Genomic DNA, 15,227 nt, shown 5'->3' on the forward strand with positions numbered 1-15,227 from the left:
GTTGAAGAACCCTGGCATTGGAATTCGGGCTTTGTTCGTGGAGTTGCTAACTGTAGTCAAGCCCTGGATAACAAGGGTAGCCAATGGTAGGCCGTATGTATGGCAGCAGGATTCGGCCCCTTGCCACACCTCTGGGAAAAGTCAAAAATGGTTGTCTGAAAATTTCTACAACTTCACCAGTCCAAATGTTTGGCCTCCAAACTCCCCAGACCTTAACCCCATGGATTATTTTGTATGGGGCGCAGTTGAAAAAGACACCAATCGCACTTCCAGTAATACAAAAGCCCAGTTAATGGATAAAATTAAAACAGTTTTTGCGGCCCTTCCCAGGGAGACTGTAGCATCAGCTTGTTCGAGGTTCCGAAGCAGAATTGAAGCTGTGATCGATGCTAATGGTGGTTATTTTGAGTAAATCTTGTTGATAGTATTGTAATTAACTCTGCCTGTAATGTTTTTTTGTCAATTCATTAAATTTAATAGATACAAAGAAGATTTTCTTTTTCCTTACGAAACTGTCAAATTTATCCCGAACACCCTGTATTTGGTGCTGTATTTCATCATTCAGGTCACCACTGCTCTCGACAACCGACCCAAGGTACTTGAATTTCTTCCCTGAAGTTAACCTTTCACCTTGGAGTCGTATGATCATATCCTCGTCACTCCCCATTGACATATATTCGGTCTTTACCCGGTTAATTTTCATGCCTCTCTCTTCCAATACCTTTCTCCACTCTTCCAGGGTCTTTTCAAGCTTCTGTCAGGATGATTCGCAGAGAACAATATCATCGGCAAACATCATGCTTCCTGCCGCCTCCTCCTTGATGTCCTCCACTAGTACATCCGTGACCAGATCAAAGAGGTAGGAGCTCAGAGTTGATCCGTGATGGAGCCTTACGACAATTGGGAACCCTTCTGTCATGCTGACACTAGACATGACCTGAGTTTTCGCTCCCTCATACAGCTCTTTCACCAACCTCACGTACTTTTCCGACACCCCTTTCTTTCTCATACACCTCCATACCTCCTGTCTGGCCACTCTGTCGTACGCCTTTTCCAGGTCTATAAACACCATAGGTAGCTCCTCCTGCATCTCTCTATATTTCTCCATCAATCGCCTTAGCGCAAATGTTGCATCCGTCGTCCCTCTTCCTGGCATAAATCCAAGCTGCTCCTCACCAGTTTTTGTTTCCTGCCGTATTCTTCCTTCAATTACTCTTTCCCATATCTTCAACGTGTGTGACATCAGCTTGATCCCTCTATAGTTGCCACAATCTTGAACATCTCCTTTTCCTCCATTCCTCTGGTATCTTTTCCTGTTTGGCTATTTTCCTCATCAGATCCCATAACATGTCTACACCCTTGCTGTCCAAGCTTCTCACTTCTCCAGGTATCTGGTCCGCCCCCACAATTATTAACAACATTATTATGTATAATACTGTTAATAATTTTTCATGTTGCATGAATTTTATAATAAACTTTTGATCAGTTAAAATGCATATGTTTATGTATATCAAATTTATTAAACCTCTTATTACTGATCTATTTATTTTTAATTCTTTCTTAGATACACCATCAGAAATTGCGGCTCGTAGTCTTATATTAGTTGCCAAGTGTCTTCAAAATTTAGCCAACCTGGTAGAATTTGGAGCTAAGGTATTGTAATTAATCCTAAATTTTCATATTTGAAAAACTATTTCAGAATTTTCATTATTTTGACAAATAATTTCAGGTATATTACATCTTCATGTACCTGTATTATAAAAATTGAGTTTCAAGTCTGCATCAAGGACATCTTCAAATCATGGCTTCTTACTTTTTTTAAAATGTTTCCTTTCAAAAACAAAAAAAAACAACTTTTTTTTTGTTTTTGTTTTCTCTCTCTCTCTCTCAGAGTAATACTCTATAAAGCTATCTCATGAATGAAGTTGGTTGGACTTCCTGGCAGCCTTCTTCCTATAGGGATGTATCAAAGAATATGTTGAGGTGTCCTGGTCCTGTAACCTGTAACCAATTTTTGTCTGTATTATAGAGATCATATTTAGTTTATTCATTATATCTTTTTTTTTTTCATCCAGTCAGATAATGTATATCTCACAGTTCTTGTAAATTTCATTTCAACTGTTGTAAGTCATTGTTTATCTTCTTTTCTAATGGTCCAGGCTTCAGTCTCACAGGTAAATATTGATCCTGAAGTATCTTGTATGCTTTAGTTCTGGACTTTAATTATTGTATTTTAATAATTCTGTCATTTTCTTCTTCTTTCATCAAATTATAGATAAGATAGTTAAAACAGATTACTTGCTCAATAATTATATTTTCAACACATTTTAACTATCTTAGCTATAATTTGACTAAATAAGAAGAAAATGACTTAAATTCAACAATTAAAGTTGATAAAGGAATTTAAATTGATCCCTTTATTTGAAAGGCCTTACTTTTGGTTTTTACAGTTGATATTTCCATATTAAATTTTTCAGCATGAGGTTTATATCATATACAGAATGTTGCAATTCATCTTCATTAGTGGCAGGAGTACTCTGATCAAAAACATCTAAGAAAATTTCACAGTGGCAATCACTTATCAATGGAATATTTCCAGGAACTGTTAGATTCCATAGTTTAATGATTTCTAATTTCATACTTCAGTTCCCAGTGTGACTGCAATGAAGTTATATCTGTAAAGATTGTAGATTGCCGTTATTTGGTTTGAGATTTCATCATCATCAATGTTTCTAAAAGTTGATTTCCGTTCAAAGAGTAATGACTCTAATTTGTAATTAAAATGTAATATATATATTGATCTTTAATTGACCATGATTTATAAACATCTAATGCCAACAAGTTTCGCCAACGGGGCTGTTCGGCTTCTTCAGGGCTTATAACGATAAGAGAAAACTCAAAGTGGCTAGTACAGAGAAAATGGAGTAACACTATCGTATAAATTAAAAATTAATTTGAGTTTTCTCTTACTGTTATAAGCCCTGAAGAAACTGAATGGCCCCGTTGGCATTAGATGTTTATAAATCATGGTCAATTAAAGATCAATATATATTTCATTTAATTATATGTTTGAATGACCAAATATAAATCTCAACAATGAACAGACTCTAATTTGTTTTTTATAATTTTTGAATGTGTTTTGTAACTACTACTGAGTAGACTTATTCCTTGATAATTTTCAGTCTTCTCAGTTGTACTTTATTTATAAATAGGAATAAGTATAGCTTTCAGCCAGGATTCTCGTGAGTCTTTCCCATCCAATATTCTATTCAGGAAACCTGTACATATGTTGATTTGCTACAAGTCTTTATGTATACAAGGTAATACTGCTCTGTATATCTAATTCTAGCAACCAAAATGATCAATTTTACTGCTTCTGGCACATGTTTTTATCAAACCAGAGCTACCTAATAAAATACTTTCCAAATTAAATTGATTCTAGTATATTATCATATGCATCACCTATACACCAGTCATTCTACCCCTTGAATACTGAAGAAACATTCATTATTTCTGCTGGCATCTTATTCCAGTCTCTCACCATGTGTCACAAGAAGAGTCTAGATCTCATAACTTGCCGCTACATCCTTTCTTAGTTTCCATGGAATCTCTTATTCTTCCCTTTCCCCAGACACACACATATCTGATATGAATTGAAAAATCACTACTCTGTCCATTACTATAAATACCCCTTATTAACTTGTATGTTGGTTAATGGAAACTCTGAACCTTCTCCACTACTGTTGTGGAGAAGATTATATTTGATTAGAGTAGTCCAAATGTGATCACATCAAAGCTGTGTAAAGGAAGAAATAATTTCTTTATTCCTACAATTTGATGTTCACTTCAACAACGCAACCTGTAATTTTTTTCAATTCTTCTCCTAGGTTTCTAGCTTCAGCTGCTTGCAGCAAATTTCCATCAGTGTAATATCCAGTCTGCAAATCACTTTTTCCAAAATGCATAACTTTTACTTGGCAAACTGATCCACTACTCTTTATCACTACCCTTCTTTGCATTAAAAATAAATAAATAAATCCTTTCAAAACTAGTTTATAAAGTATCATCCTCAAAAAATCAGACATTGTGATCAACTTTGATATTATACCTTTGTTTGCTAATGCTAATAAAATAAAGAAGCTTTAAATAGAGATAATTTATACTTCCCACCTTCACATTTTCACTTTTCACACTAGTTAGTTTATATGAAAGGTGAATGTATCCAAGTAACCAGATAGGACTGTCTGAATCTTATATATTCCCCCCCCCACCTTTTAGCTGGCTACTAAGTACAACACTGACTGGGCTTTACTAAATAAACCCCATTTAAAACCCTCAGCCAAATAATAAATACTATATTGATGTGTTTGCCATTTGACTCCATGGCCCAGGCATATTTTGAATGCATTTAAACAGTTAGCATCCAAAAATAAAATGCTGTTGAAAAAAAATCAAATTACTATTAATCCATCCTAGATACATTAATGATTCATTTTTCAAATAGTTTACTTTCTCCATTTATAAGAATCCTCCCTTCCTACATGCACACTAAATAATTACATAAACAGTTGCACCATCACTGAGGCTCAAGATCATCATCCTTAAAACAGTGACATATAGGGCTAAGAGCCATTTCTTCCAGTTGCACAGCTGTTAACACTGAACTTGGTTATCTGTGACATAAACTTTGAGCCGGTGACTACAATCCCTATAAAATAGATAAAATTCTATATGCCTCCTCTTCCCTCCCTTTCATGAAATGCAAAATCATAGCAGTGATATTCTTATATCTTATAGTGGGATATATCTGAAAAGATAACAAAAATGTTATATTAATATGAACTTTATACCACCCTTAAACCATATATCAAATTCGCAGCATGTATCCTTTCTCCTAAGGACAAACTCCATCTCCTTTGACATATGCCAGAAAATGTGACTGCAACCTGGTGCTTCCAACAGCTGAGAAGAACTGTTAAATTCATCTTGAAGAGCATTGGAAATTTTTTTTAAAAAAAAAAGTGCCAATAGAGGGCAGTTCAAGGAATTTGATCATGAATATTTTTTTTATGAAATATTTCATGATATTACTGATCATGTCACAAATGTGGACAAGAACAATGGTGACCAAAGTATTTGTTTAAAGACTTTGATGATAACATTTATTCATAGAGTTTAATATGAGGGATTTTGTATGGTATAGTGTGTGCAATATTCATTACCTTACCAATGTTTGTGGCACAAAAGTGAGAGAATGTGTCAGAAATGTTTCATGAGAGAGTGCCAGAAGTACAAGAATTAAAAGAAGGAAAACAAAGTGTCAGATGTTGATGATGAGAGATGCTAAAGTGAGTGTCATAAAATGAATTGAAGAGGTAAACAATAAACCAAATATGAATCAGAGCATGAAAAAAGTAGTCAAAGGTAATGCGAATGACAATGCAGCAGAAGAGAAATAGTGTGCTTATATAGAGAGAGCCCTTCAAAGGAGAAAATGTGAGATCAAGAAAATTGGAAAAGTCTGGTATGTATAGCAGAGAAGATAACAAAAGAAAAAAATTATTGTGAAAGAGCAAGAAAGGAAAAATAACCAGAGAGTATATGAAGAGTCCATGATAACAGGTTTCAGATGAGAATGTGACAAAAACATGTTTCTTGGCTGAAGAACTTAGGACGGTTCTTCAGCCAAGAAACATGTTTTTGTTTCTTGGCTTTTGCAAAGAGAAGAAATAAAAAGCAAGTGTGAATGATTTAAAAGGCGAGAAATGTGGAGTGAGAGAAGATATGAGAGAGTTATGGGGAAAAAAGCAAAAAAAGGAAACTGAGAGAGAGAGAGAGAGAGAGATTGTGAGTCTGTTGCCATGAACAATAGGAGAGAATTGAGAAGTAGGAGACTGTAATTGCTAATAATTCAATGCAGCTGAAGGAATGCTTTGTAGTTTATAGATGTTTGGAGTGAATTTGATGGATGAAAGGACTTGTATATGATTGATGGATTGTATTTGAATGACAGTTATAAATTAAAAATGCCAAGAAATTATATTTTTGGTTTAATCCTTTATCCAAGTGTAAGAAAACAAAGTTTGTGCCTGAAGTTACTTCAGGACTGGGCAACTCGTATATAGAATGACTTTACATCACTTGCCTTAGTATCCCATAATGCAAAGAACATATCCTTACGGACATGTATAATACTATGCATTGTGGGAAGGACCACTACCCAGACCCGCTTTGACCTTTATTGAGGTCTCATCAGTGGGAGCCAGATCTAGCGGTGATACCAAAGTTGAAGTAATACAGAAGTGTTACACCCTGATAACTTAAGAATGTGAAATTTTCAGTTATCATGATGTAACAAGAGAAGAAATAAAAACCCTGTATAGATAACTAAGTAAGCAAGCTTGTTCCTAAGCAGATATCGTTAAGAGCCTTTGAAAGTAACGAATACAAAAAATAAAAAGAAAGAAAAACATGCTTGCATCCAAGTGAAAAATATAGCTGAAATTGTTTGTTGAACTAAATTAAAAAAAAAAGAAGGGGAAATTTATTACAGTTGTGATATGATAAAATAAGGTTAAGTAAAGCAAAGAAGATTAATCACAACTGTAATAAATTTCCCCTTCTTTTTTTTTTTTAATTTAGTTCAACAAACAATTTCAGCTATATTTTTCACTTGGATGCAAGCATGTTTTTCTTTCTTTTTATTTTTTGTATTCATTACTTTCAAAGGCTCTTAACGATATCTGCTTAGGAACAAACTTGCTTACTTAGTTATCTATACAGGGTTTTTATTTCTTCTCTTGTGTGTGTGTGTGGGGGGGGTTCCTAATCCTTTTATACGATGACCCCTACCGGCACCTTCTTCAATCTTTTTTTCTTCCCCCCTTACTGGAGTCAATTTCACTGACCAATTAGAGTGGCGTTTTTCTGCCAAAACATCATGCAGTCCATGTGCACGTGACAAAGTCTCAATTCGGGAATTATGACCTTGAGCTTTGGTTTTTGTTTAAGCTAACCTCTATGTCATAATTCCCGAATTGAGACTTTGTCACGTGTCAGTCACGTGCACATGGACCGCATGATGTTTTGGCAGAAAAACGCCACTCTAATTGGTCAGTGAAATTGACTCCAGTAAGGGGGGAAGAAAAAAAGATTGAAGAAGGTGCCGGTAGGGGTCATCGTATAAAAGGATTAGGAACCCCCACACACGCACAAGGCTTTTTTCCTCAGAGTTTTCTTCACGAGTCTTCGTATAGGTCTCACGTGGTTTTCCTGAGTGCCGGGTTAGGAGTGTTCTCCGTCTGACGCAATAAGGAAACAAAGTGTGCGGGATTTCGATTTCGTGTTCCTATTGTAAGAAGTGAGGGACGCCGTTTAGTTAAAAAGAAAGAAGATAATGTCAGTATGTTTCATTGTCCAGTGATCGTAATGAGAGAAAGAAAATTCTATAAAGAAGTCAGTGCCCACATGGTGAATTTCATAGCCATAGAATAGATGATCCTATGTAGGTCCTTGATTGAAGAATGTAAGGTAAAGATTGTGAAAGCCCATCTTAGTGCAAAAAAAAAAAAAAACTTAGGAGTGATAAGTTATAGAAGAGTTCGTCCTAGGAAGGTAAAATATCGGAAAAAGGTAGAGACCAGTGTAGAAGACCCAAGTCAAAAGGTACTGTAAAATCTGGTGTCAATTCAAATCATATGTAACTGTAGTCATTGTTCAATCACTGTACAGTTGAAAGGATTAATGAGAATTATACTAGGACTTTAGTACATGTCAAACTAGAATAAAAATGAGCGTGTTACTATTAATTAATGCGTATTCATGTGCCTAGAGATTTATTCATGTACATTGTAATTTAATTAAGAGAGTTTTAAAGGTCAGAAGTGTGTAGTAGCTCAGCAAAAGGATAATTTTAATCCATATTGTCTCAGTGAGAAAACTAGAGTAACTGATTATATGTGTCCTAGAAAATAGAATTATAGCATGATCAAACCAGTAAGGGGGTTAGACAAAGGATCAACTAGTTCTAGGATTATACATGTTTGTATGTATAGAATCTGTTATGGCGATACGATCACAATTACTGTGTAGGATCTTAACCTAATACTTGTGTTTAGCCAGTGAAAATTTGTATTATATATATTCTTAGTATTGAAATGAGTTTTATTTGATAAAGAATGAATTGTACCATATTTAAGAGTTCAATAAACTTTTGTTCATTGAAAATACAGTTGTCTGAGATTGCCGCTCAATGCACCACTTGTAACAACGTAACCTAATCACGTTGGGGGGGGGGGGGGATTTGTTAAGTTACAAGATAAAGGTCACAACTGCTTATTAGTTTCACACTCAGACATATTTTGGTAATTGCTCCTTGTTTTTGAATTTTATATTTTAAACGAAATGTCCTGAAAGGCGCAATATAAAATAAATATTTAGGGACACTAAGGGGAGAAGAAGCTTGAATATTTGTATTTGGGTAATATCTCGTATATAGATAAGATTTGGATAAAGACAAGTAGAGTTTCACATGTAAGGATAGTTGAAAGCCTAATAATCGTAAACTGGGACACAACAGAAGTTATATTTCCATATACAAGTAGCCAAAAGGTATTACACCTTATTTCTTGGCATCTTTAATTTATAGTATAATCAAGTGGGAAAACGTCCAACTGAATGGAAGTTTTCCCTTGAAAAAATAAGAGACCAGAAGTTCAAAATCATTGAAACTAGAGATGTGAGGATGTAAAAATAATCACAATTTATAGTTATTAATCTTTTATAATTATTTCTCTATGTTAGTATATTATTATGGAAGAATAGAATTATTACGGCGAATGGAAGAGATGAATGCAAGGCAAATCAGAGTAGGAGTGAGAGAGAGAGAGTTTTGGGATAGCAGAGGAGAGATGTTGGAAGTTTTTTCCCCACTTGGTTAGACTATAATAAATTTAGTTTAATTCTTTATCCAAATGTAAGCAAACAAAGTTTGCACCTGAAGTATCTTCAGGACGGAGGCAACTCGTGGTAAAGGTGGACCAAGCTCTCATCACTCCTTGTCTTAGTATCTCTCATAATGCAAAGCACATCTCCTTGCAGACATGTATAATGCTGTGCATTAAGGGAAGGGCCATTACCCAGACCGGTTTCGACCTTTATTGAGGTCTCGTCAGTATGAGTCAGACCCAGAGGTGGTGATACCAAGGTGGAAGCAATGGAGAAGTCATATTTACCTAAGAGGAGAGAATAGAAACAGTAGAAAAGAAGCAATGAGAGAGAGAGAGAGAGAGAGAGAGAGAGATATGGGAATGATAGAAGAGGAGAGAATAGAAACAGTAGAAGAGGGGGAGAATGGAAACAGTCAGAGAGAGGAAATGAGAAGAATACGAGAGTGTGTTGGAACCAGGGATAGAGTGATGCCAGGACAGTAGGTAAGTAGGGCAACACAGAGAGAAATGGTTAGAGGAGAGAGAGTGAGGTATGCAGGTGAACAATCAAGGAACAGAGTGATAAGAGGTGTGATGTATGGAGACTCGATGATCAGTGGTGTACAAGATAGAATACCAGAGGAGTGTTTGCCTGGAGAGATGATAGAAAGTGTGGCTATGGCAGTTAAGAGGGGTGAGAGGATGGATGAAATGATTGTGATGGTGGACATGAATGACTTGAGAGGCAATGTAAATCGGGCAGCAAGAGATTCTGAGATTCTTGCTGCATGGTGTGTGTGTGTGTGTGTGTGTGTGTGTGTGTGTGTGTGTGTGTGTGTGTGTGTGTGTGTGTGTGTGTGTGTGTGTGTGTGTGTTGCCCAGGTATTGATAGTGATGAGCTGAGCAGAAGAGCAGTAATAGTGAATAGCATAGCCAGAATGTGTCAGAAGAGAGGATTGGAATATGTGGATGCTTGGAGACCATTTGCATTAGGAAGGATGAAGGCATCTGGAGAGATTGCTGTTTTCTGAAAGAGTCGGTGTGTCAATGCAGGGAAACTAGAATTCCCAGGGTGGATGGTAGCAGGGGTGGCCTCTTGTGGGAATGTGTGCTTGGATGGAGGGGGGGCATCAGGTAACACTGTGTCCAGTGGGGTCTAGAGGGGATAATGATAGGAATAGAAGCAGTGACATTTTTATGCTTTATACTAATGCCAGGAGTATCCGAAATAAAGGAGATGAATTGGTGGCACTGATAGCATCAGCCTGGCCAAAGATTATTGGGATCTCAGAGACATGGTTGACAGAAGATGATATATAACAGGAATTGAAGTAGCAGGGTACAGCATTTTTCGGCAGAATAGGAATGGAAAATGTGGTGGTGGTGGTGGTGGAGTACTGCTTATGATAAGTAATGACTTATGTCGGCTAAGAGTGGAGGATTTGGAAGTAAGTGACACTAATGGTTTTGAAAGCATATGGTGTGAGGTAGAAGTGGCCAAGACAGGATATTTAGTGGGGTTATGCTACAAACCAGGGAGCACAGAGGATGGTGAGCAGGAGATGTTTGTGCAGTTGAGTTTGGAGTGCAAGAAGAATGTTATTGGAGATTTTAACTACAGCAGTATAAGTTGGGAAGAAAAATGCATATAATACTAGGGGAATGGAAAATGTGGTGGTGGAGTACTGCTTATGATAAGTGATGACTTATGTCGGCTAAGAGTGGAGGATTTGGGAGTCAGTGACACTAATGGTTTTGAAAGCATATGGTGTGAGGTAGAAGTGGCCAAGACAGGATATTTAGTGGGGTTATACTACAAACCTGGGAGCACAGAGGATGGGGAGCAGGAGATGTTCGGGAAGTTGAGTTTGGACTGCAAGAAGAATGATTGTTATGGGAGATTTTAACTACAGCAGTATAAGTTGGGAAGAAAAATGCATGTAGTACTAGGGAAATGGAATGTCTAGAATTCTTGAGGGACAAATGTCTTAGGCAACATGTAATAGAGGGAAAAAGAGGTTCAAGAGTTTTGGATTTGGTCATAGCATCAGAAGAGCTGATAATAACTGATGACATCTCTCCCACCAATTTTAAAGAGTGACCATGCAGTTTTGACTTGGAAGATGAATAGACATGCAGGAGTATCAAATAAAAGGAATATATGTGGAATTAAAAGGCAGGTGATTATAATAGTCTTAGATGTAAAATTGGAGCAGTTCCGTGGAGGGTAGAATTGGAAGGCCAGGATATCATTAGTGCTTGGGAAATTGTGAAGGAATATTTGTTAGCATCAATAGTAAGCTGTATTCTACGAGTGAAGAAGAGGACAAAGTATGGTTTAGAAGTGCAAGAGGTGAGTGTGTTCCAAATACTGAGTACTCTGGATGTTAGTAAAGCTGTGGGACAGGATGGTATTTCACCTCGGGTTTTGAGAGAATGTGCTAAAGAACTGACAGCTCCGTTGACCTGGCTCTTTAATAAAAGCCTGGCTGTGGGAAAGGTACTCAAGGGAATGGAAGGAAGGTAAGATAGTGACATTGCATAAGGGCAGTAACAGACTAGATTATAGGCCAGTTTGTGTGTCATCAGTAGTTAAGGTCTTGGAAAAATTAGTGAGGGACCATATACAGCATTGTGCAGATGAGGGTAATGTTATTTGTGAGAGTCGACATGAATTTGTTAAGGGGTGCGCTTGCTTTTGTAATATGATTGCCTTTTATAATAAAGTGACAAGAGCAGTTAATGAGAGAAAGGCATATACTGCCATTTTTTTTGGATTTTGCAAATGCATTTGACAGGGTGCCACATGATAAGCTGATATTTAAGTTGCAGCACATGGGTTTAAATGTCGGGTTAGTCAAGTGGATTCAGGATTTGCTGTCTGATAGGTATCAGAGAGTTGTGTATGGTGGGACAATATCAAGGAATCAGAAGGTTACAAGTGGGATTCCACAGGACTGAGTACTGAGACCTGTATTGTTCGACTTTTATATTAATGTCATCGTCAATGGATTGCAAGGGGATATTCAGTTGTTTGTAGATGATGTGAAGCTGGGAAGGGTTATCAGTAATAGTACAGATGTGGCAGCCCTGCAAGAGGATTTGGATAAACTAGACAGATGGGCAAATGAATGGGGGTGTCGGTTTATTGCAGCAAAATGTAAAGTCTTGAAGTTTGAGGTCCATCGATGGGAGGCTGCATACTTGATTGGAGGAAGTAGGGGAGACAAGAGATCTGGGGATGATAATTGATATAAAACTGAAATTCAGGGAGCATATTGCAAAGGTGGTGAAGGTAACCCAGAAGATTGCTGCAATACTGAGAAGGATGCTGACCTGCAGAGATAAAAGAGTTATCATTCTGTTGTATAATACCCTGATCACACCACACTTAGACTATTGTTCTCAAATTTGATTCCCAGTATTTGAAGGGGATAAATTAACTGTGGAAAGGGTACAGAGGCAGATAACAAAGATTGTTTCAGGACTGTACAGTATCAGCTATGAGGATCAGCTGAGGGAATGTGGACTGCAGAGTTTGGATAGAAGAAGAAGAGGTGATATGATCAAGACTTTTAAACTGTTGAGAGGCACTTACAAAATGGACACTGGGGAGTTCTTTTGCTTGGTGGAACAGCGGTCAGGAGCGATGACAAGGATCCATCCCTGGAAGTTACAAAAGGAAGCTGTGAGCAAGAGCATGAGGAGTGGCAAGGAATGGAGGGTGGTTGAACCGTGGAATGCATTGTCTGAGAGAGTGTTGAAAGCAAGAACGGTTAATGAGTTCAAGGAATGGTATGATAGACTTTGTGTTTCCTAAGAAGGACCTCCCACGATGAATCTCCTGACCCCATGGTGGCCTGAATAATAATAATTAGTTCTGGTTTCGTAATATGTATATCAGCATTTGCAATGTGCCTGTTATTGATATATTATTATAAAAATGAAATGTAAAGCATTTGACATTGATGTACTTACTAGATTCTTATAGTTTGTATTAATTTTCATCTTGTTTATTGCAATATAAAATTGTTAAGTGTTGAGATATTTGTTGTGTTTTGTGAAGACATCCTGTTTATGCTAATAAAGACAACATTTCAGCCATTATACATGACTTCTCACTTGCCATTTACATGTAGCGCTCATGCTTACTGTTATGTTGGTGCTTTCTCTATATTTTACTTTATTCTATCTCTAATTAGCCTGCTATCTAATCTACTGTTGTGCCTCTTAAATATTAATTCGGTACTATTTCCTTTTCGGATACTGACAAAATTTATTTTTATGCTGCGCCAGCCAATATCCTATAACAGAAGAGACTCTTGTTCAGGGAAACAATTCTAAATTCAAAAGGGATACACACAATAATTAATCATACGCTAGCGCCGAGCAGATTCAGTTAGCAGTCATGACCTGAATTTCACTTAAACTACAATATCTAAATTCCTTCCTGCCAAAAAAAAGGTTCTATTTCATAAGTGGTGGTTTGAATTCGTAATCAGGCATAATTCGTAATCAACACATTTTACAGTTAAGAAAATTGAAATATTCAATAGAACAAAACTCTCACTAAGTCAAGGTTCATACTAAATCGCATCAATGAAGTTGAGTAAGCTAAATCCTTCAATTACAAAAATATAAGATTAAGTATAAGCATAACACTACTAGGTTATAATTCCTTTCACAAGTTATTAGCTATCTTAATTCTAAATTGCATTAGTCAAGCATAGCCATTCTCAATCAAAATACTGCCTATCAACAATTCTTCTTTGTTCCATGAAGTTAAACTAATTCAATCAAATTCTCACTTAAAAGTTCTCTAGAAAAATGTCTGTAGATTACGGTATACACAAAATTCTCTTTCTTCAAAGCGATCTTAACATAGAATGAAATTCTTTACATTACCGGATCCTTTCTGATTGTCATGACGCTATCACATGTAGATCTGGGTTACCTTTCTGTATAGTTGTCGGCTGTCTCTGTGCCTGGCGATTCACTACACTGATCCTGAATCACTTCCGGACTTTGGTGTGTGTTTTCTGCCGCTTCTCAGGAAACTTCCTCTATTCTCTTCAATGGGACTTTTTTTTCGAAGGCTCGATTGTGTATAGGCGTCATATCATGATCAGCTTTGCTTGGAAATCCTCAAGCATTCTCAGGAATAGGCCTTGTCGTCCGATATCGTTGTAATCGACCCACCGCTCTCTCACGAATCAACCGAAAAAACCTCCCAAGACTGAAATCCAGGAACCGAAGAATGAAAAAACCCCGTAATATGGCGCACATCGTCCTTTTTTCACACTTTCGTACGCCCTCTATTTGATGTGTCTTTTACCGCATGAACCTCACAGTTCATGCCCCTTGGGTGATCCCACACTCTCCCTAATCTGTTAGATTACCGTATTTCAGGTAGTCGTTCTGATGTAACTTTCTGCATAGGTACAGCCTCCAGCACTACGCTCGACTCATACAGATTACATACGATTAATTTGGATTACTACTTATTATCTGTTTGGAAATTTCCTAATGTACTAGACAGCTTAATGGGATTTACAAATAACTTAACAATTTCCTTACACAATTCTCACTATTCTAACACAAAATTCTCTGCTTCTGAGTTCAGTTATACAGGAATAAACTTCAATATATAGCACATATAAAATACATATTATCACATGACACAAGGAAATTTTCATAATTATGTGCCGATGTGCAGGTATCTCCTTAATTAGTAATATTTATCATGTTAAATCCTGAATAAAGAATTTGATGGAGAATGGTTGAACCATGGAATGCATTGCCTAAGAGAGAGAGAGAGTGTTGAGAGCAAGAACGGTTAATGAGTTCAAGGAGAAGTATGATAGACTTTGTGTTTCCTAAGAAGGACCTCCCACGATGACTCTCCTGACTCCATGGTGGCTTGAATAATAATAATTAGTTCTAGTTTCGTAATATGTATATCAGCATTTGCAATGTGCCCGTTATTGATATATTATTATAAAAATGAAATGTAAAGCATTTGACATTGATGTACTTACTAGATTCTTATAGTTTGTATTAATTTTCATCTTGTTTATTGTAATATAAAATTGTTAAGTGTTGAGATATTTGTTGTGTTTTGTGAAGACATTCAGTTTATGCTAATAAAGACAACGTTTCAGCTATTATACATGACTTCTCGCTTGCCATCTACATGTAGTGCTCATGCTTGCCAAGTAGTTGGATGGATGATTGACAGCTGACAGAGAGATGGTTCTGGTATCTGTGGAATGGAGAAAAACAAGTAGAGAGAGAATGGAA

General features: G+C 36.7%; 1 protein-coding gene across 6 annotated transcripts in view; it reads left to right on the forward strand.

Moving 5' to 3' along the window:
* The window catches only part of vap (RAS p21 protein activator vap), a 689,463-nt gene that overhangs the window by 616,713 nt on the left and 57,523 nt on the right, over positions 1 to 15,227 (forward strand). For all 6 annotated transcript variants that reach the window (XM_090406565.1, XM_090406568.1, XM_090406566.1 and 3 more), the window contains one exon: positions 1,565 to 1,653. In XM_090406565.1, the coding sequence (XP_090262691.1) occupies positions 1,565 to 1,653 (89 nt within the window). The remainder of the gene's footprint in view (positions 1 to 1,564; positions 1,654 to 15,227) is intronic.

Source organism: Typopeltis vanoorti, chromosome 16 (assembly GCF_054136105.1).
Source record: "Typopeltis vanoorti isolate ZY-2024b chromosome 16, IOZ_Tvanoo_1.0, whole genome shotgun sequence".
Taxonomy (NCBI): Eukaryota; Metazoa; Arthropoda; class Arachnida; order Uropygi; family Thelyphonidae; genus Typopeltis; species Typopeltis vanoorti.